We start from the raw sequence: 23,542 nt of genomic DNA on the forward strand, positions 1-23,542 counted from the left end.
TAGCAGCAAAGATTCAGAAGAATCCTGAAGAAAGTGAAATGAAAAAGAGAAGCAAGAAGGGAGGGAGGGAGGAGAGGGGGATGAGGGGAAGAGGAGGAGGAGGCAAAGAAAAAGAAGGAAAGTGGAAGAGATAGCAAACAAAAGTCTAGTCCTAATGGCAGAAATTCATTGTTAAAAAGTAAATGATATAATAGAATAGCACTGGACTTAGAAACCAAGAATCTGGATTAAAATTCCTGGTCTATCACTCATTGTAAACTGGAATAAGTCATATAACTTCTCTGGGTCTCCATTTCATCTACTATAAAAACAAAGGGATTCCCCTAGACTATTTCCTAAATATACTTTCAACTTTAAATCCTATGATGCTAAAATTTAGAATTTCTAAATCCTGTAAAAGGTACAAAGTATAACCAGGTAACTAATTGTCCATAACTCCTAAGAATTGGAGGAAATGGTTTTAAATACAGCAAAAATGAGTCTTGAGAAAACTTCTTGAAGGTAAGAGAAAATATATACTGGATATTCTTTTTCTATGCTAAAGCCCAAAGTATGAGGTATAAGAGGGGCTGTGTCTCAGTATGTCCTCTTTCCCCAAAAACTTTCTACTTTTCTCTAGACTAATCAATGTTCATTACTATTTTTTAAAACTACTGCAAAACTCTTCTCTTAAGGAAAAACAAAAAAGCATACCTAACTCTTCTACTGTGTTCTTTTATTACTTATACACAAACTATATTGCACTCTATTTGTTGGATACGCTGTCCATCATATACCTTGAAAGAATTACAGAATCCCAAAATCCCAGAGTTAGATGAGATGTCAAACAGTATCTAGTCTAACCCATATTTGAGCAGGAATCTCTGCCACATCCTCTGCAAGTGGATTATAACAGCTACTTCAAGATCTCCAGTTACTCATCTGTAATATGAGAAGACCTGCTAAGTGATCTTTAAGAACACTCTAAAATCCTTAAATTCTATGAAACCATGAAAATCCTTTTGGGGAAGCCCATTTCACTTCAGAATTCTTTAAAATCAATGCATTTTATATTTCCATAGTGAGTTTTATTTTTAATATATTTTCATATGCAATGATGATGATCTCAGATGATCCTTACAATTACAAAGTGAAGTAAGGGGCAAGTACTATTGTCCCAATTTTGTAGGCAATATAGCATGACAGAAATGTACTGGGACCAAGATTTATCAGCCATGTGAACCTGGGCAAGACATTTAACTGCTTTGTGCCTCAGTTTCCTCATTCTCAAAATGGGAGTGGTATTTGTTATAATGATCTCACAGGATTATTAAGACTATGCAAATCTTAAAAGTACATAAAAATATTAACAATATTTACATATTATTTTAATTAAGACTATAGACTGCAGAGAAGGGGCTGATCTACCTTGATAGAGGGAACAGTCTTCTCTCCAATTTATCTTATCTCATTTGTATGTCATTTCTCCAATTAGAATGTGACCTCCTTGAGAACAGGAACTGTTTCCTATTTTTGCCAAGCTTTGTAACTACAATTTAGCATAGATGCTGACATACAATAGGCACTTAATGAGAGACCCTTAACTTGACCTTCCTGAAGAGGGGATGAAAAGTTAGTATTACTATTATTTTACAGTTGAAGAACCTGTCAAATGGAAAAGTTATAAGGGACTTCTCTGAACTGCAGGTTGGTTACAGGTCTCCTGACTCTTAGTCCATCTCTTTTTACTAAATCAATAGTTGTGTGATTCTATGGTTTGTTTATATTTTGTTTCCAGACCAAATCTAGATTTTCCAAATAGAATTTTCAGATTATATACTATATACAAATTAGCTTTGCTAATTTGGGATGAGGAAGAGCAGAAAGTTGATTAGTTCCCAGGCTAAGTATGCTTCCTAATCTGGAAAACAAAATCAAACTAAACAAATCAAATGTTAGAAAGTCAGATTTAGGGCATCTCCCCAGCTCAGATTTGTCTTTAAGCTTTCCCAGATAGTCACAGGTATGGATGGTATATAATATCTTTTGAGCATTTCAACTTTGGTCTAAAATGTTGAATCATGGGGGCAGGCAGGTGGTGCAGTAGATAGAGTACCAGCCCTGAAGTCAGGAGGACCTGAGTTCAAATCTGATCTCAGACACTTAACACTTCCTAGCTGTGTGACCCTAGGCAAGTCACTTAACCCCAATTGCCTCAGCAAAAAAAAAAAAAAATTAATTGAATAAAATGTTGAATCATGGTTGGTTTTGCCTATGTTCCTTTGTTCATTTTGGGTCCAGCAAACAAGGTGTATTTTTAGCTCCCAACCTTGCTCTAGCATACATGTGATAGTTAATGTCCTCGGGCATCAAGCCAGTGACTCAGGCTACCCTGTAGGAATTGCAAAGGGGCCCCTGTGAATCACTCAGGGTATTTGGCTACCAGGCCTAATTAGTAATGCTTCAGGAGTCCCAAACTCTACTTTCCTTCCCAGAAAGTTAGTTGTTAGTTCAAACTTTCCCCTTTGCTCTTGGTTCCAACATCTGAAAGGTTTGTTTGATTAGAGGAAGTGGTCCTTTCCACTTCCCAAATCCTATGAGATGTGGGCTGCATATCTCTGCTGCCTCTATGCTTCTTCTTTTAAGACTAATGAGCCGGAAAAGGCAGTCCTGTACACTGGAAAAAGTGCTGGTCTTCAATCAGAAAATCTGAGGACAAGGCCTGGATCCCAAAGTTCTTATGTGACTCAGGTCAAGTCACTTAACCTCTCTGATCTTCAGCTTCCTCATCTTTCCCTTAAAACAAAGATTCATGACCTTTTTTGTGTGCTACTGACTCTTTTGACAGCCTGGTGAAGGCTATGAACCCCTTCTGAGAATTTTTTTAAAAATTTTTAATAGTACCTTTTTATTTTCAAAATATATGAAAAGATCATTTCAAATTCACTCTCAAAAAACCCTGTATTCCACATTTTTCTCACTCCCTTTCCTTCACCCTCTCCCCTAGACAGCAAGTAATCCAATGTGGGTTAAACGTGCAATTCTTCTAAATATATTTATCATGCTGCACAAGAAAAATCAGATCAAAAAGAAAAAAAAACCCAACAACAATAAAGGTGCAATCTTTATAGCCCTCACTCTGGATACAGATGTCTCTCTCTCTCTCTATCACATGTCTATTGGAATTGGCCTGAATCTACCTCACTATTGAAAAGAGCCAGGTCCATTACAGTTAATCATTACATAATTTTGTTTCGTGTATGAGAGTATGTATGTAGCACAGTCATAGCCAGTTCATATAACTCCTGAGAATGTTTTTAAATGCATACAAAGGACTATAGAAAAAACAATTATGTCAAAAGTTATCAAAATATTTTGAAAAACAAGTTTGCATAACTCATTTTTAGAATCCTTGCAAATTCTCCTCTTTATCAAACTTTCTTATTTCTGTCAAAGTACCACCAGTGTTCCAGTCTTCTAGGTTCAGAACATAAGTATTAACCTCTCTACTCCTTCCCATCCCTTACCTTATATCTAGTGAGCTGTAAAATCCTCACATTTCTATTTCCAACTTTTTCTCCAATCAGAATTCTCCTCTCTACTCATGGCATTCCTTTGGTTCAGGTATTCATCACCTTTTGCACAGACTACTGTAAAATAAGCCTAATTGATCTTCCTGCCTCAGATCTTTCCCAACCACAATCCATTCCCCACAAAGTTGTCATTTTCCTTTAGTGCAAATCTCACCATTATTTGTTTCCAATTCTCACACATGGTACTTCTTTTTCCACATCTATTGCTACAATGCATTCTTCATCTCTGCCTCATATCCTTCACTCCCTTCAAGATGGAGCTCAAACATCACTTTTATACAACACCTTTCCTGATCCCTCCAACTGCTAGTGCCCTTTTTACCCTATCATGTACTTCAAAATAAACTTACAAATGTATAAATTTGTATCCCCAAATAGAATGTTAGCTCTTTGAGAAGAGGTATTGTTCTATCAAAAATGTATATAAAATGCTTTGTAAACTATAGTTATATACAAATGCAAGCCATTGTTATCAGTAACATTTGGGAAAAGAATATGAAAATTAAGATTTTTTTTATGTGAATACACACATACCTATATACATACAATCTCAGTTAGCCCTTGGCAAGGTACCACTCTAAGTACATTGTCTTAGAAAGAATGGACCCCATCAATTGAGGATATGGCTAAATAAATTGTAGTATATCAATGGTACAGAACATTACTACTGCACTGGTAAGAAAAAATGAATATGATGAATTCAGAGAAGCATGAGAAGATATATAAATTGAAGCCAAGCCTGCAGAACCTTAGGGCAGCTAGGTAGCAGTGGATGTAGTGTCTGGAGTCGGGGAAGATTCATCTTTATGAATTCGAGTCCAATGTCAGACACTTATTAGCTATCTGGCCCTGGGTAAGGGCCCTATTTGCCTCATTTTCATCATCTGTAAAATGAGGTAAAGAAGGAAATGGCAAACTGAAATGTCTGAACAACATGTAGAACCTTGAGAATAATATACTCAAAATGAAAGTAAAAGGAAACTGAGAATTATGTAATTGTGATCAAGTTTGGTCCAGTAGATATATTCAGAAATAAAAGGTGATGTAGAAACAAAAGATATAAATTAAAAAAAAAACTGTAAAGGACGTGAGGACTTTTATCAATGTAGATTTCTGAGAAACATGGGATTCTTGTTGGATTCTCAATTTCTTCTTATGCAAATTCCCTCTATCAATTAAATCAAAGATCCAGTCCTTACCCTTATTAGGTACAAAGCACAGTTCCATTCACTGACAAATGCACTATATCATTTAAAGTTAGAGATACAAGGACCCTATCTTTAAGGAACTTAGTAAGGGAATAAGACATTAACACAGATAGTTATAATAGCTAATATTATAGGAAAAGTATAGTAACAAAACTGAGAGCTATGTAAAGTTTGAGGAAGAAGATCATTTTCACTTGGGGATAGAACAAGGAAAGCTTTCTAGAAGTAGTGACATTTTGTGGAGATTTATCGGATGAGTTCAAAAGACAAAAATAGGTAAAAAAGCCATTCTAGGCAAAAGAAACAGTTTGAGCAAAGGAAAACAATCCACTAGACACAATCTGTCCCTGGCCCAAAGTCCACTATTCTTGAACTTTAAAGAGAAAAGGAGGAAATGATTGGATCAGTTTTCTAGAAACTTTCTAAGGGTTAAATTCACCTTTCAGTGGGAAAGAATTCAACTTAATGAGCATTCATCAAATACCCAATATATACAGTTTATATTTTATTGGATAAAGACAATATATCCATGTATACCGTTAAGAGTTAGGGACTAGAGGGACAGCTAGGTGGTGTAGTAGATAGTCAGGAGGACTTGATTTCAAATCTGACCTCAGACACTTAACACTTCCTAGCTCTGTGACTTTGGGCAAGTCACTTAACCCCAATTGCGAGAGGGGGAGAGAGAGAGAGAGAGAAGGGAATATAGAGGTTCATGGATCATTAGGAAACTACTGTTAAGGTGAAAGACACTGAGGAAGATGTGAAACAAGTCAGTCTGGTAACTAGAGCCAAGGATAATTAGGAATAGGCATTTCTCCATGGGGAAAAGGGAGGAAAAATGAAGAGTAGAGAACGATTCTGAGGTTCAGAACCTGATGAGGGTGGTGGTATTGTCAATAGAAATAGGGAAGATAGGAGAAAAGGAAATATTAAAACTATGTCTCCCTTTGAAATAGTGACCAAAAGTAAAGAGCTCTTCCAGTGTGAAAGGGAATTTTTAGCTCCACCTCACAAGCTCCCAGCACCAGTACTACCGGTCCATATTTGGCACAGTCTCTGCTTCTTCCCCTTTAATTTGACTTTTCAGGTTAATTCAGACAAAAGCAGAATAATCTTTAATTGGTATATAGAAAAATGCTGCCCTCTAAACCTGACATAAAGTACTTAAACGTTAAATAATAAATTATTACATTTCTGGAATCAGTAGAATTTACATTTGCAGCTCCCAAAGCTGATTGGCCGAAGGGCCCATGCCTCCCATCGGACCAGCATTTGTGACGTCATTCTCTCTCCTCCGCTTCAAACAGGTGGGCCCAGAGCAGGTGCCAGCAGGCAATGTCAGTTTCCAAATTGTCTTCCCCTTACCTGTCACCGTCTCCTCAGTCACCTGACTCGTGCAATCAGTGCTTCCCTGTGGCGTCTCGTCCATCTTCCGCCTGGTAGAATCGGGGAAACTTACCGAGCTAGAACTTTGGCCCGGAACAGATCCCCAGGGTGCGGGAAGAGCCTCGCGCGGGCCTTGGTGTTTCAGTGCCAGGAAAGGTGGAGCAGCCACCAGGACTGTGCTGACTGCCGGGCTGGGAGTTCGGCTTCCCCGTCCCCGTCAAGAAACGCGCTTCATCTATTGCTGTCGGTCTCAAAGCCTTTGGGCTCGAAATCCTCCGTCTCCGGTTCATGGAGTATCAGAGCTGGAAGGGTCTAACATCGGCTCCGAGAAAAAACTGAGGCCCAGAGACTAGGAAGGACTTGCGCTGCTCCTACAGCCACTGACGCCTCTGGACCCGTGAGTCGGGGCCGGCCGGCAGAAGCCTGTCCTCAGGAAGCCTCAGGATGGCGAAGATGTGGAGAAGGGACACTTGCTGCGCCGCGCAGGCAAACGGGCTGCCTCCAGCAGTTGGTGGGAAGAAAGGGGCGGAAAAAAGAAGACCGAGCGGGTGCTCACTGGAGCACAGCTGGGGAGGGAGGGCCGGGCTGCAGGACAAGCCCCCTTTAAAATGACCCCGCCCCGGCATGGGCTGCTCACAGAAACTTCGGCCCCAGGTGACCCCGTCTCGGCCCTCCTCCCAAGGCGCACAGCCGTGCCAAGTCCCGCCTCTTAACTTTCAGAATCAACCGCGACCCCGGGAATACGAGCTGGAGAATGCACCGCCCCCCGCACGCCCTCCAACCCCGCCCCCAGGCACGCGCCTCCTAGGCTTTAGCAAAGCCGCCGCCGCCGCCGCGGGGCACACCTCCCTTCTTAGCCCACCTCCAGACCCACAGCCTCGTTGTTGCGCCGGCGCGGGCGCTGGGCACGCCGGGAAGAGAGGCGGAGGGTGGGTGGAGTGAAAGGCAGGAGAGTACAAACAACCAAAAAGCTTTTCTCGTCGCGCCTTGCCTCCCAGTCTCTGCGCAGGCGCAGGGCGTGGAGTCCCCAGTCCCCCCCGCCGGCCCCCGCCGCCATATTTAAAGGGCAATAAGTGCGGTGGGTCGGTCCGCAGTGTGCGTGCGTGGGAGCGGACCGGCGGTGCGCAGTCGGGGAGCACCCGGATGTGGCGCTCCTCTCCCTCCGCCCCCTCGCGTTCCCCTTCCCTCCCCTCCCCCCAGAGGCCCAAGCCCCACAGGCAGCGGCGGGAGGTGGAGGGAGCTGCGGAGGCTTCAGTGCTTGTGTGGTGAGGAAGGCCGAGCGGACCACGGGCCAGGCCCCGGCCCCGGCCGGCCGTGGCCATGAGCGGCTCGTCGGGCACCCCGTACCTGGGCAGTAAGATCAGCCTCATCTCCAAGGCGCAGATCCGCTACGAGGGCATCCTCTATACCATCGACACGGACAACTCCACCGTGGCCCTAGCAAAAGGTACCGGATCCAGCGGGCCCCGGATCGCTTTCAGCTCGGTCCGGCCCGCGCCGACTCGCCTCAGCCCGGCCCGCGCCGTTCCTCCTCTGCTCCCCTCCCCCAGCTCGGATCCCGGCCAGCGCCCCCACCCACAGCCCCGCCACCGGAACCCTCTCCCCCACCCCACCCCCCGCGAGGCCCATCCTGCCCCGGGCCGCCGCCGCAGCTGACCCGAATTCTCCTCGGCACCGACCCTTCCCCTTACCGATCCCCTCAGTCTCCTAGAGCCGCAGTTCTTTCCGCCTTCCCTCCCAGTCGCTACCTTTATGCGGCCCCGAGGCACCACCTTTAAGCTCCCCCCAAACCTTTCTTCTCCGGAGTGTGAACGCCTTCCTTTCTGGCTGCTCTGAAGACCCCTCACCCCCCTCCCCGTCTCTCGTGTGCCTCCGCTCTCCTTCCAGTGGGAGGTTGGGATTTCGTTCTCAGCTCCAGCTGCGTGCTGCACCGTCAGGGAGAGAACAGCCAGCCTTCCATTTCCCTTCTCCGGGTCTCACGGTCTCCGGGTCTCCCTTCGGCCCCAGATGGCAGCCCTTTCCCAACCTTGGGCCCGAGTCAACAGGAGCTTATTCTTTCTTCCAAGGAGAACTACAGCCTCCCATGTCTTGTTCTCTCACACACACAAATCTACTTCCTGAGGCTCTCAAGAGCTCCCCTGCAAGGGGATCGTACCCTTTCTCCCTCTTGTACATAGCACATATGCCGACATAAGAGGTTTACTGATCGTCCACATCTTTTATCTTCCCCCTCCCTGGGGATATCCCTTACCCTCTTCCAGCAGGCCCTCTTGGCTCCGTGCCCAAAAGAGAAAGTGGTGGTACCTGGAAGAAGGATGCCTTTGTACCTTAATCTTGCTGACCTCCCTAGTTACCTCTCTCATAAGCTTCTTTGGTTTGGACCAAAAATGCCTTGAGGTTGCTGATTGACACCAGAGCTTGAACTTCTCCCTCCTGCTCCCCCAATTCTCTTAATATCTGTATTTAATTTGTCCGTTTTCCTGTCTTGACTCTGTCCCGGCACATATATATGCCATGGTCTCTGTACTTCCATGGCTGGCACCTTGTCTTCTAGATCTCTGGCTGCTAAGCCCAGACAATAAATACATAGGGAATTTAAGGTAGGAGGACTTGATTGGGAATGCTGGTTCTGACTTCAGCTTTGGTGTTATTTCGTTTAATATGTCCCTCATCCTATGTTTTGTCCCCTCTCCCTCCACACTGCTCTCTTCCCCCCCCCCCTTTATCTGTTTGTTGTATTCCTTATGTAGATCTGCATCTCCCAGAACAATGAATGTGGGCTGATAAGAAGGAAGTTTTAATGTAGCTCTCTAGGTTTGTAAAAGCGTGTGTGTGTGAAGGCCATATCATTCTAATGTAACATCTAGGAAGAAGTATGACAGAAACTGGCTGAGAGATTGTGTATTGCCTTGGATCAGACAGCTAGTAAACGTCTTAAGGCAAGTGTACACTAAAGCCTGAAGAATCCACTCTTGGCTATGGTGGCAGGGCATGTGGAGGGCTAGATTGCTACAAGTTTTTGGAACTAATTAAAGTGCTTAGACTTTGAGAGTGAACAAATTCCAGATTTTAAGATGCAGAAGTAGGAGGCTGTTTGCCCTTAGAGAGACTCCCTTCTCTCTTAACTGTTTCACATTTATGAACTGCCCACTAAGTATAAGACACTTATGTTTTCAATGTCTTCTTTTTTCCATTCCTCTCCCCCTCAACCCTCGGATTTGTAAACTAAAGTTATGGTTTCTGTCCCTGCCTTTACTGTGATAAACTCTACCAATCTGACTTGGGACCACTAAAAGGCATCAATTTAAGGAACATTTATAGTGGAAGGACTTTCTTTGTGGCTATTGCTGTGGGTTTGTTTGTTTGTTTTTAATTGTATTAAGGTAAAGACAAAAGATGGCTCTTTTGTGGCATCTATTCTCCACTGAAGGAAGTTTAAGGGATAGATGAAGTAGAGTAGGTAGTAATCTGACTAAACTCCAGAGCTGGCAGTTGTTTTACAATTTCCTTAGTATATTTTGGGCACCATGCTTGTCTTGTGCAATTAGCAAAAAAGGATCAATTTGTCAAACTTGATTTCTTGTATCGGGGAAGATGACAGATCTGCAGGATGCAGGTAATATGGTAATATGGTAATCTATATCACTGTGCATGCTTGAATATTTAAGTGAATGAAGACATTGCAATTTCATTTTAAAAAGAAAATGTCTATTTAAGCATCCTAGTTTAAGTACATACACACACTTATGCTCCCAACTACAACATTAAGTATAATGTCTAAATCTTTTTAAAGGGAAGAACTGAAACAACAATCATGTTGGACCAGCTCAATCTCTGGAGGATAGAGGATGCTTAAAATCCTGTACCCTTAATTTATACGGGATGGGCTGATTCTTAGTTCTGGCCCAGTGAAAACCTGGCATTAGTTGAATTGTGAATTTCTCAAGTACTACCTCAGGTGATGACAGTTAAGGTGACTAATATATCCCACTTGTTCTACATTCATCTAAAGAGATGAATTTACTGTTGGCCCCGGTTCTGGATGCATTTTAAATTCATGCATTTTTTTTCCCCTCACAAAATTTTAAATGGCATTAAATTTGTTGAAGAAAATTCTCTAAACTAACAGGTATCTCTGTTTTGAAGGAAGTTGTCTAGTTTCTTTCAATATTAAAACTTATTCTTTTCTTTTTTTTAATATAATCGATAAGTAACAGAGACAAAAATCTATTCCTAGTAGGCTTAGTTATGTAGAATCTGTAGAACTCTACATTTATTCTCTTCAGAACCTTTCAAATTTTGCCTACTGTCAAATAAACTACAAATAGATATCAAATGCTTTTTGAAAAAATATTACGAATTTAAAGAAATGGAACGAAAGGGGTTTGTGTATAATAATAATTATTGTATATATAGGGTTTTAAGGCTTACAAACTGCTTTATCCTCACCACAGTCTTAGGGAGTTAGATGCTATTATACCTGTTTTCCTAGTGAGGAAATTAATGGAGGTTAAGTGATTTGCTTAGGGTAACAAAGCTTATAACTGACTGAGGCAGGATTTGAACTCACTATCTTCTTGACTCTAAATCTAGTGTTTAAGCATCTGCTTCTCATATGTTTTCCCCTTGAGAAGAAACCTTTAGTCAGACTAATAGTCACACTAGATTAGTCACACTAGTCAGACTAATAGTCTAACATTCTAACCTTATTTCATTTCTAAGTGAGATCCTTTGGTACAGAAGACCGTCCTACTGATAGACCTGCTCCTCCAAGAGAGGAAATTTACGAGTACATTATTTTCCGGGGAAGTGATATCAAAGATATTACTGTCTGTGAACCTCCAAAAGCTCAACACACACTCCCTCAGGATCCTGCTATTGTGCAAGTAAGTGATACTAGAGTTAATAATTTTGTTTTTATGAGTTCAGGATAAATATTTTTTGCTGTTCCAATTTATTTAAGCATTAACATGAAGAGCTTAAGTGGGAAGTGGTGGTAAGGAAGGATTTTCATACTTTGGTGATTTGGGCTTGGTCTCTTAAGTCAGAGTTCTTGGGAAATGAAATTAGTTACCAAGACTTATAGGAATCTTAGTTGAAGGAAGTTTTAGATTAGTTTTTAGATACTAAAATTGATGTAATTTATATATGGCTAGTAGACAGATGGTTTTATGATATATGCTATATGAAGTCAACGAATTATCCTCTTATTTGTCCAGCAATGTTTTTGAGCTTTAATATTGAATTTGAAGTGTCTTCCAATTTTCTCACTGTACTATTAGCAAAATGAGTCCCTTTACACTGTCCCTGGATCTTCCCCTACAATATTTTGTTCACAAGGTAATGAAATTTTTAAATTAGCTCCTCTGCAGTGATGTAGGATAGATTTTTTTTTTTCCTTTACTAAACAAATTCTGTGCATTTTCAGTTATTGTGTAGACTGGAAGTGAATCTTGAATATTAGGCCTAATTATTCCAATCTTACATATTGTTTTATTTAGTCTTCCCTGGGCTCTGCCTCTACATCATCCTTCCAACCACATGTGCCTTACAGCCCCTTTAGAGGTATGCCACCCTATAACCAGCTTGCTGCCAGCTCATTACTTAGCCAGCAGTATGCAGCTTCCTTAGGTTTAGGTGAGTAAAACTTTTGTACTTTGTTTGACCCATACAATATTTTTATTTTGAGGTGATGCCAGCAACTAGGTATCAAAAATAAATATATTTTAATTTTCTTCAGATGGTATAGTTAGCAGTTGTACTTTTGTGACCTTTTTCTGTTTGCTCTTCTAAAAAGATGAACAGATTAATAGTAAATGTATATTCTGTAAAAAAAAAAAAAAAAATTTCAAACCTTAATGTAAAGTGTTATTCTGAATTTTACAGTTCCTTAAAGGAAACTAGTAACTTGAACTATTAATATTTCCCAGATGGAGGTTCTGCCTTAATATTATAGTTACACTCAATCATTGTTAATGACTGGATGTAAATTACTAAATTCTAGACATTCTGTTTAGTAAACCATCTTTCTATAGTCTTCAGTTTGAGCCATGGAAGGCTTTGCTAAGCATTTTAAGTGCAATTCTTATGCCATGTTGAATTTAGACAACCTAATCATGATTACTCACTGGTATTATAATGTCTGATGGTAAGGACCAGTATAAGACTTAAGTACAAGACTATTGCAGTAGCTTACTTTCTATTAAAATGTGTTTGTCTTGATGACTGTTTTCTAACAAGCCAGGCTACATTCCCACCCTGGCTTGCTGCTTTTCTTAAATATTGTTTGTATTAGCACCCTGGCCTATATTAGCATCAAGGTTACTTGGATCTCTTTCCAAACTTGCTGTATGTTAGAATAGTATCTCATTACTTATTTATGGGCTTTCTCTTTTTGCTCTTTTCTCTCTTTTTTTTTTTTCCAAATAAAAATAATTTGAGTTTTATTCTTAAATGTTAATCTGCTGTTTTAATTATGCAACTTTTCAAGTAGGATGGTTTAACATTACTACAAATAGCTACAGTAGTTCCATATATATTCATTGATTAGGAAAAAACACAGTTCATTAAGTTACCAAATCTTTCTTATTTTTAATTTTGAAGGCTCTGTAAAATGTTATAGCTTCTATCTATTTTTAAGGTGTTTACTAAAAATGACACTATCCTCATAAAAAAAAAAAAAGAACACAAGTGATTAAAACAACTCCTTCCGTCCCTCTCCCCCCTAACATTTAAAGGCTTTAAGTAATATACATTAAGGCAACTGCTTTACAAATTAACTAGGGATGGATGATTAAACCCAAGAGAGTCTGAGTTAACCAGAAGTTAAGTTGCTCTTTTCTCTCATCTTATTTTAGAGAAGTTGGTAAGCCCTCCAGCCTCAGCCGCTGCTTCAAGCCCTAGTTCTTCTCCATCTCCACAGCCTGTTTCAGAACTTGACATGTCCTCAGAGTCACATCAGCTTTCTTCTAAGGGTAACAACAGTTTTGGAGAACTGCATCTGTCTTGCAAAGCCTGCTAAGAGCAAGGGGGTAAAACTAGTAGAACAGAATGACAGTAGCTGTAGTTTACACATGTCAGATTAGTGGTATACTTAACTTCTGTTTGAAAAAGTATATAGTTCTTTTATCCTTTTTAATAAAAGTACTGGAAATGATAAGGAACCAACAGTACAATCTTCATTGTTTTTATACACAATATTGCCTTTCAATAGTCATTTCCATTGTATATAGTAGAAGTGACTATTGAACATGAAGTAGAAAAGTCGCTATCAGAAGAAAGTAGCCTCTGGTTTTGACTGAACATCAGAATTAATCAATATATTAGTTAGAGTCGGTAAGCTACATTCATGGATTGCTGCATGTAATCGTAGTGAAATATAACTTTTCTGCCTGTTTATTGAGACTTATGAATCACAGGAGGGAAGCTAGAATTCAAATTGAATCTTAAAGCTGTAAAAAATAGAATAATGTCTTGAAATCAATCAGAATATGTGCTAGTACATTCAACTTATCTTAATACTTATGGAAAATCATCTACTTTTCATTTAGAGGTGGGATTTTATACCACTTCTTAAATGACTTAAATCGCTAAAAATTAACTTTGACAATTCTATAATATGTTAAACATAAATTCCAAAATCATTGAGCTTTGAATGGATTTTTAAATGTGAAATAATAATAGCTTTCATTATGTCATGCAACTACTGTCAATCTGTCTTTGCATGTTTTGAATTTGAATATGGTATAAAGCCTAGAATATTCTAGTTATAGAAGTAGCATACCAAATCTGCATTTTAAAACTATTCTATAGTTTAATATTCTTAAGATTAAAACCCACTTAGGTATCATTGCTCATGGAAAGATGAGAATTTTTAAAAAAAATAAGTATATCTGATGGTCCTCCCAATTATATTCTATATGTGAATAGATTTAAATAAACATTTAAACACTCTTGAAAGACTTTAGAGGATTAGCATGGAAAGGCAAGATGATAGACTAGAAAACCTGTAAATGAGTTAAATTCCTGTTATGGTAAATAGAGTTACAAAAGTTCTTTTAAATTATAGCATGTAGACCTGGAGAGGAACTTTAATCTCCTAATTCTAGCTGAATTGAGAAAAACCATGGATCTATTCTAATCTCTTCATTTTATAGAAACTAAAAGAAAATTATTTGCCTGAGATTGCACAGGTGATAAACAGCAGGTCTTAGAATCCTTCTGTTTAAGAGAGCTATTTTCTAGTTTATTTGGCGTTTTTCTTTAAGTGTTTATGGTGAAATTTCTAATCCCTGCCTCCTATAACAAAAACTTGTGGTTTGCCCTATAGGAGAGGGAGAAGTGGTTAATATTTGCCCCAAACAATCAAAAAAAACTTACCTTTAAGCTAGACTTATCCTCCCTGCCTGAAAAATTCCAACTTCTATCTAACCTCCCAAATCCCCCCTTGAAAACACCAGGTCCAAGGATTTGGAGGAAATAAATAGGAGAAACTGAAGATACATGTCCAAACACAGAAATGTCTTTCCTCTTCATACTTATTTGCTTTGGAGAGATCATGCTTCAGTTCTTTCACTTCCAAATGCTTTGGACTAGAAATGTCTTCTAGCAGATCTACTCATGAAAATATTGTATAAAAGATGGAATTAAGTATTCTTGAGTTTTTATTTGCATTAAAGGAAACTTTGGGGATAAAAGAAACCATTTAAGACTTTAGGTATCAAGACCTTCAGGCAGAACTAACCTTCTGAAATCACTTTTGAAATGACTGAACCACTTGTGTTTTTTCTCAAGCTATAGGACAGCTGTTTTTGTCCAGTATTCCCCAGGATTAAATAATCATTCATAGGCTGATTTTACCAAACTTTAAATACTCGATATCATAGATACATTTGTATCATGTCTTTTAATGACATGGGAATCTGCTTTAGATGGGCTTTCTGGGATTCTAAAGTTGGGATCAGCTATGAGGCTAGCCATATGTTTTGATGGGCTATGACTATAGACCTGATATTTGCATACTTCTAGGAGATTTTCTGATGTGCTAACCATAAGGGAAAGGGTGTCATATTTTCTTTTTCCTCTGATTTTAAGCCCTATTCTCTTTTAATTCAGGAGCTGGTTTTCCATCTATCCCAGTACGTAAAAGTCCCATGGTGGAACAGGCAGTCCAGACTGGCTCTGTTGATAACCTGAATGCCAAAAAACTGCTACCCACTAAGGCTCCCATAGGGATCCAACGAAATGGTCGCCAGGTCCAAACAAACAGCAAAACAAGTGGTACTTGAAATAATTTACCCTACTTTTTGTTTGGTAATTGGGGGAGGGAGGGGGGTGAGGAGTAAGAGGAAAGAAGGAATGAAGTGGAAAGAATGATTATCTCTAGCTTTTTACAAGACATTTGCTTTAAGCATAGTATCATACTTGGCACTTTTCATTATAAACTTGTGTTCGACCTCAGAAAATCTTTCTCTTAATATTCTCTTTTATGCCTTAGATGTAGTTCAGCCAGTACCTGTGCAAAATCAAGGGCAGGTGAATGATGAAAACAGAAGACCTCAAAGGAGAAGATCAGGTAATTTACTTTAAAATGAATAACTACAGTTGAAAATTGATAGAGCTTTAAAAATCAAAGTCAGCAATACTGAAAGTTAAATGCCCAGCTACCTGTTGTTGTATCATGGAATATGTGCACTTTGGATAAAAATCCAATTTCTTTAGAATGGAGATTCCTTTTTGAAGGCCTTATTTAGAGGTACTCCTCTGTGGAAGCTTGTTAACTTGTTTTAATCTTGACTTTTCTGTTCCCATAGGGAACAGGCGAACAAGGAACCGTTCCAGGGGGCAGAACCGTCCAACAAATGTTAAGGAAAACACTATTAAGTTTGAAGGTGACTTTGATTTTGAGAGTGCAAATGCTCAGTTCAACAGAGAAGAGCTTGACAAGGAATTTAAGAAGAAACTAAATTTTAAAGGTCTGACTTAGCTATGTTTGATTCTTTATGGAAAAATGTTTATAATACATTAAGGTGTAATTGGCATTTTTAAGAGGAATACACTTAGGATACACTTAGTGCTAACAGGACAGTGAAGGGTTTTAAAACCATACCCTTGAACTAAGTTGAAAGAACTAAGGATTCCAGCTTAGAAAAAGACTTAAAAGAGATACTAGGCGAGTCCTGCCTTCAGATGTTGGACGGGATGGATAAGATTTGTATTACTATAGAGAATAAAAAGAATGAGTAGGTTTTACCAGAAAAGCAAATTTAAATTTTATTAAAAAATTTAACAAGTGGCACTGAACTACCTTAATATAATAGTCAGACCTATAATAAATTGAGCCTCTTTTGCTGGAGATATTTTGTATATAGTAGGAATTTAGTGAGACTTTGAATCAGAGGTCTCCTTTTTTTTGTAATATTTTGTAATATTGTGAATTGGCTTAACATTGGGTATAAAAATTGTAGTACTTGTAAATTCTAAGAACCTCTTCTGTTGACTAAAGCTTTAAAAATAAACAAGTGGCTACTGATACTGATTTCCTCATTTGCTCACAGTGGTAAATATTTAAGTAGCTGGGTTGAGATGTACATATGTTAAATTTTATTCGACAGTTGGGGCAGTGAGGGAGTCCTATCTCTTAACTACAATGATATGTAACAAAGCACAATAAACAGTTGTAGTAATAAACACCTACAGGATGGTATACAGTAACATTGGTATGCGTGCAACATGTGATAGTTATGTAGACTTTGCCAAACTAATTCAAGAACTAAGGAGACAGTTAAATGGCACAGTAGATGGAATACCAGCTCTGAAGTCAGAAGGACCTGACCTCAAGTCCAGTCTCAGACACTTAAACAACATTCTACTGTGTAGCCCTGGGCACAATTGCTTTGCAAAATAAAAAAACAAACTAATTCTGCAACTTACAGAAGTTGATTCTTGGTTATGTATCTATGCTGTATTGAATTAAACTTTCCTTTTAATTACTGACTTCTCAACATAGTTCATATACTTCTTTATATTTCTAGATGACAAAACAGAGAAAGAAGAGAAGGGAGATCCAGCGGTAGTAACTCAGAACAATGACAGTACCACAGAGGAGGACCTTCTGGGACCTAACTGCTATTATGACAAATCCAAGTCATTCTTTGACAATATATCTTCTGAACTAAAATCCAGGTAAAATTGTGAACGTAGGGAAGGAAAAGGATTCTTGGCTGGCTACCTCTTGAAAACTTTTTAACTTAGATAAGTGCTTTGAAGACTGAAACTAGAAACTCAATACCAATCAAATCCCACTATAATAAACATTTCCATACAACAGACTCTGAAAGAGTCCTAGTTGATGAACATTTAATTTGAGGAATGACAATAAAGCAGATTCTGGTCCAGTTTTTAAAAATTGGGCAACCTTAAATTTGTCCTAGAATTTGCCCATCTGTACACCGCTGGCATTTTTCCTGTTTTTCCCCTTAATTTTTGTTCAGCTATCAGTTGTTAAGGTTAGGATAACACTTGTATAAAGAGTTAGCATCTACTCTGAATGAGCATTCACTTACTCCCATTTAGAATAGGATTTTAGAACTTAGAATCACCAAAGCAATTCCAGTAGACTTGGGGATGGAAAATGCCATCTGCATGCAGAAAGAGAACCTTGGAGACTGAATACAGATCAAAGGATTGTATTTTCACCTTTTTTATTTTTCTTATGGTTTTTTTCCCTTTTGGTCTGATTTTTCTTATACAACATACACACACATATACATATGTATATGATGATGTAGATCCTGAACAGTCTTAGAGATCCTCTGTTCCTCTTGTTTTACAGAATAGGGAACAAGGGCCTAAGAAAATGAAATGTTCCGGGGTTAAAGCTTTAGACAATAGGACAAGTCCACCTAGTTTTCTCCATGTCTAGTTTTTTTTTTTTTTGTTTTTAAACTATACTACATACTGCTTAGCCAACCATTATACTATAGATTAGTGTGGTGTTTTTTTCTTTTTTAAAATATAATGGTTCTCTGGGAGCAGGTTTCTTGGGGAGGTAGCCCTAGTTCAGTTCAGATCAATAATCACCCCAAATGCAGCCAGGCTAACAGATTAGCACTATCTTTTATACTTGGCCTTTCCTATGTTTCTCTGATTCAGGGAAGTAGTTCTTCCCTGATAGAACTACTACATTTTGTTGTTGGTCTTTGTATACTAATTGTCTGGCACATAGTAGGCATGAATATTGCTTGACTTGAGTAGTTAATTTGAGACCAAGACTAGAGGGTGCCTGGCAGCAATGTCCTGAAAATGGTGTACAGCTATTCCAGGATATGTGGGCTAGATAGAGTACTGGATGTAACAACACAGAGCTGTTTAGGCTCCCAAATGGACTACCTTAATAGAAAAAAGCATCAAATAATGTGTGCGTAAGCGGTTCTAATCAGTTGGGATATACAAATTCATTCCATCTCCTTATTTTTACAAACGTGGACTGTACCTCAAGACCATTAAGTTTATCAGACAATAATGATATACAGATTTTTTTTTTCCTTCTAATTCTTTGAGTGTTTTTAATTTTATAATGTGTGTTAAATTTAGCGTTATGATTCGTGTTAAATATATTTCAATTCTGACTCAGTTCTAGGCGTACAACATGGGCTGAAGAAAGGAAGCTCAACACCGAGACCTTTGGAGTGTCTGGAAGATTTCTTCGGGGCCGTAGTTTCAGGGGTGGTTTTCGAGGTGGAAGAGGCACTGGAACAGCCCGACGGAACCAAACTTCCCATAGAGCCGGTACTGGGAGAGTTTGAGTGTAACTATTTGTAAGTACAGAGGAATGGCTATTTCTTGCCTTGATATAAATTGGACATTGAGGGAGATTTATGAAAAATTGGGGAATATTTAGGCTAGACTTGAATGCCTCAAAAGGCATTCAGCAGTGTTAAATTTGGCTTATTCCTACGTCCAACAAAAGAAAATTTTAGTTAAGGACTCCACCTGTCATTTGCCGGAAAAAAAAATTTTTTTTTTTTAATTTGTGATTTCAGTGGTGTGGGAAGTTCATTGACACAGAAAAAGAAAATTCCATCTTTGTGAAGATTGGTGATTCAATTGTCAAAGTCAGGAGTACATCAAATATAGTTACTTAGAAACTTGCCCTGGTCACATAGCTGGTCTGCCATGGACAATACTTGAATCCAGGTTTTTTTGATCCAAGAGTAATCATTCACTATACTAATCGTATTCAGGATATAATATCCCTAATAATTTCCTATTTATTTTACTAGATGAGCTTCTCTTCTATATCAGAAATGGTCAGATCTAGAGAGGGAGTAGTCAAGGGAAAATATAGCTCTTTTTCCCATGGAATATGAATACCCAATCTTGGTCACTATCTTTTCTCTTGCAGGCTAAGTGGCACAAAGATGATGCTGTGTATATAAGAAAACATTGAAAATGCTGCACTTAATGTGGGGAGAAAATGGGTCATTTTGTTTACTACTTTTTTGGAAAATCCCACAGTACTACTGCTAATAGTTTGGACTTCAACTGAACTTGGACTTGGTCTGAGTAAAAACCACTTGTTTTTTGGAAGTGTTCATGGGTAACCTCTTTTGAGGTATCTTGGTCTCTTTCCCCCCCTCCTTTTTTTTCCCTCAAAGCACAGCCTAAATTTAAGCTTTCTTTTGGTATTTTGCAGAAGGGTTCCTGTATTCTTTAGTGAAAGTTTAAATCTATATATTTTTTTTTAAATAGCTTTGACTTTTTAAAAGTAGAACCAAATCTCATTAAAAATAAGCCAATTACATTTTTAGTAACCAAACTGACCCTTTGGTGCTGCTGGTCTGTCACTCCCACTTCTAAGAAGCAACATATTTCAGTAACTCTTGGTGTCTGGAGACCTGGATGCCCTGTACTAAATGGGGTTTACGAGTACTTGGGGTGGTTTGGGGTGGGTTGGGAGGGAATATAGGGATTGTCACATGGATCATGTATAAGCAAGCCACAGAGTACCCAGGGTAGGTGTCGGCCAGAACCCAGAGATGAGTTGTCAGAAGAGGAAGAATTAAAAGTTGACTTCCAAGAGGCCCTGTGAATATTCAAAGGTATGGGGCCAGGGTAGACTATATCATCCCTATGGGAACTGATGGGGGATATAAAACTCAGGGTTAGCCTCCCTAGAAAACCTCTTCACCAGCCCTCCTTGTTGCTGCCAATCAGTCTCTGGTACACGCTATTTCCCAGTCATGTGTTGGATTTTGGCATAACACTCTTGAATGCTGTTTTCATCCATTTAGGAATAGGGGGAGGGGGGAGGGCGGAGAAAAGAGCAACCTGCTCTTTAGTGAAATTGAGTTGGCAAAGGGCATGTTTCCTGCAAATTGTAAATAGGTTTTTTTGTTTTGTTTTGTTTTGAGGTGGGGTGGAGGGGAGGGTGGGGAACATAAACTTGTTGCATGAGTAAATGGGTTACATCTATAGTATAGGCATGTACCCCTCTCTCGTTGGTAGGGCATTTTGTTGAAATAAGCACCTTGGTAAATGAAAACCCCCTTAAAATAGCTACAAGGTTTTAGTTATGCATTGACTAAGTTACTGTAAAAGCTTGGGTTTATTTTTGTAGGAGTTAATTGCTAAGAATTAGAATTATAGCAATGGGGCTGCTCTGTTGGAGTATTGTAAATTATAAATAAAACATGCAAATGTTTAATACTTTTTCTTGGCTTTATCTTACTTTCCCAGAATCAATTACTTAAGGGTAGTTATGACATATATGTGGCTTATCTTTTTTACTAGCTTAAGTTTTAAGCTGTTTCACATCAATCAGGAAAGGAATAAAATCTGTCCCTTTTGGTACAAACTAAGATTTTCAACAAGAGAGACAAACTAAAATTCATCATAAAATAATGAGGCTTAGTTTCCCTCTTAACCTAATAGCATAAGTAATCTTTAAGCTTTAGGTAGAGAAGAAACAATTTTTTGATAGTGGTTTTAACTTGTTAGGGAACTAATTATCTCCCTAAACATCCCATTTCTGTTCTGGTGATTAGCACCTTTCCCCTTGTGAAGCTAATGTGAGCCTTATGGAATCAAGAACAGATTTTTCCCATGTCAGCCCTAAGGGGCTCACTTAAATTGGTATTTTCTACCTGTATTTTCTCAATCTCTTTTATTCTTTTTAATGTGACTTCTAAATACTTAGTAACATATTTTTCTCCTCTCAACCACCCAATCCTCAAAACTTTTAAAAAGCTCCCCTTCCCCTCCCCCAAACCCCTAAAACCCTTGTAACAAATAGTTTGGCAAAAAAAAAAAAAAAAAGACTAAATTAGTTGTGTCCAAAAATGAATGACTCAATTCTGCATCTTGAGACTATTACCTGTGAGGTGGGTAGCATCATGCCCCTTTTTTCTTAAGATACTATGAAGGAAAAAAAAAAAAACTAGATTGGAGGGTATTTGGGATTCAAATCCAAGTTCTACTGTGTATTACCTGTGTGTGACTTCGAAAAAGCCACTTTTCATCTCCCGGCTTCCACATCTGTAAAATAAGGCGTTTTGATATCTTGAAGTTCTTTCTAGCTTTAAATTTAATAAAGCTTTACACTCCCTGGTGTTTGGGTTTATTAAAAAAAAAAACATTTTTTAAATGTAGCTATGGTTTTAAATTCCCTTCTCAAATTGCTCCCTCTCTAGCTTGTCTTCCCTTCCTAACCCATGTGGAAAAGTGAAAATAGTATTCCAACTAAGGCCCAACAACTCTGTTCGTTCTGCACATTATACAGTATTAAAGAAGTCTAAGGTAACTGCTTTTCTGTCAATCACAGTTATTTGCAATCTACTATTCCACCCCCAGGGCTTTTTCACATTAAATTTTATCTCAATAATTCCTTCATTTTATTTTTTAAGCTTCTTAATAAGCAATTAAGCAAATCACTAGCCTGAGGTCTCTCAACTAGAGCCACTGCTGAGAGACAAAAGTTCAAGTGCCTCAAAATTCTGGCTTTAAGGAAATATTGAAGAAACTGCTACAACAACAGGAAGGCCACTTCAGACTTGGCCTCTTTCTGTAGAAGCAAATCTTACTAGGTAGGTCTATGTTGACTGGCTTCAGGTAGTTAATTCTAGAAATCAAATCAGACAGTTAAAAGTTATCTTACTGTTGGTCCTTACCAGGGATCAATTAAATAATATGCCATGTTAAAAGCAGATATAGTATCAGCATGAGTTAAATATTAGCCTTATCCTCTAGACATTAGTGTTGAGATGTTGAGTGATCAATTTTGACCAATTAGTATAGACCTGAAGAAGGATATAGGCACGAGTTAATACCATTTCTTTCTACTCTCTTGCAACTGGGATAGTTAGCTGTATTTTCTTATAGACAAACCTCTCTAATCCTTCATCCACTCTAGGGCAGAGCAATGAGGAGGCTAACAAAAACTTTTTATAATCTGATGGATTTAAATCTGTTTATTTGGTACTGTTTCAAAATCAGTAAAATCATGTAAATATATTTTTAGATTTTTCTGAGGTGTTTCCCCTCCCCACTTTTTTTAACCAAACATTATTGATTTATAGGAAAATCTGGCTAGATTTGGTACTGTTTCAAAATCAGTAAAATCATGTAAATACATTTTTAGATTTTTCTGAGGTATTTCCCCTCCCCACTTTTTTAACCAAACATTATTGATTTATAGGAAAATCTGGCTAAGCCTGTTATCAATTTTCACATTGCACAAGCTTGGTAATAAAATTACAACCAGCTAAAATTCTGCAGCAGTATTTGAAGCCAACTGAATACAAATTCTGTGTAATGATCAAGTTGACTTAATAATTGTTGGACCTCATCTAATAGGCACTACTTTTCTCCAGTATAGACTAAATATATTTAAGTTGGACACTTCTCACTTGTGACTAATGGTGCTCTTCATTTTAAACATGTGACTTAACTTTGGCTGTACTTATGCTGGACAATCAGATAAGGAATACAACAAAACTGAATAATTGAGAAAGTGAGCCAAATTTAAGATATAGTTAAGCTAGTGAGTTAGTGGTAAAAGAAAATGGGAGTAAGGTGGGAGGTTAGGAAGCTGTGAATCTTACAAAAGCAACTTAGTGGATGGCAAAGGGAAGATTTTAACAGATGGGAATTTTGGAGAAAAGACTCCACATCTTCACGGGAGACCTAGAGAAATGAATTAATGTGCCCTAAGAGATTATAAAGCAGCACCAGAACCATGAGCACTTGATTGATTATCCTCTATTCTAACTGGGAAATTCTTAGTTACCTTTAATAAGTTGAGAAAAAAGAACTGACAAAAATTAGTCAAATAATACATAAATATATAAAATTAACTGAACATCTTCCAATAAA

General features: G+C 38.5%; 1 protein-coding gene across 2 annotated transcripts; it reads left to right on the plus strand.

The window, feature by feature from the left end:
* Window positions 1-7,252: 7,252 nt before the first annotated feature.
* On the plus strand, window positions 7,253-20,881 carry LSM14B (LSM family member 14B). Of its 2 annotated transcripts, XM_031951717.1 has the most exons (10): window positions 7,256-7,616; window positions 10,892-11,055; window positions 11,671-11,806; window positions 13,027-13,143; window positions 15,284-15,448; window positions 15,666-15,743; window positions 15,982-16,143; window positions 17,203-17,353; window positions 18,804-18,987; window positions 19,575-20,881. In XM_031951717.1, the coding sequence occupies exons 1-9, from the start codon at window positions 7,490-7,492 to the stop codon at window positions 18,973-18,975; spliced, it is 1,272 nt and encodes a 423-aa protein (XP_031807577.1). In that variant the 5' UTR covers window positions 7,256-7,489; the 3' UTR covers window positions 18,976-18,987; window positions 19,575-20,881. The 2 variants fall into 2 exon arrangements, with proteins under 2 accessions (XP_031807578.1, XP_031807577.1); XM_031951718.1 differs by lacking the exon at window positions 15,284-15,448 and having other exon boundaries at window positions 7,253-7,616.
* The last annotated feature ends 2,661 nt before the right edge of the window (window positions 20,882-23,542 follow it).

This window comes from Sarcophilus harrisii, chromosome 2 (genome assembly GCF_902635505.1).
Source record: "Sarcophilus harrisii chromosome 2, mSarHar1.11, whole genome shotgun sequence".
Lineage (NCBI taxonomy): Eukaryota > Metazoa > Chordata > Mammalia > Dasyuromorphia > Dasyuridae > Sarcophilus > Sarcophilus harrisii.

Bases quoted from the DNA above. Each gene is read 5' to 3' on its own strand.
- LSM14B (XM_031951717.1), top strand. From the start codon at position 7,490: ATGAGCGGCTCGTCGGGCACCCCGTACCTGGGCAGTAAGATCAGCCTC. The intron at 15,744-15,981 runs GTAATTTACTTT...CTGTTCCCATAG, and splicing joins ACCTCAAAGGAGAAGATCAG to GGAACAGGCGAACAAGGAAC. The intron at 17,354-18,803 runs GTAAAATTGTGA...ATTCTGACTCAG, and splicing joins TCTTCTGAACTAAAATCCAG to TTCTAGGCGTACAACATGGG.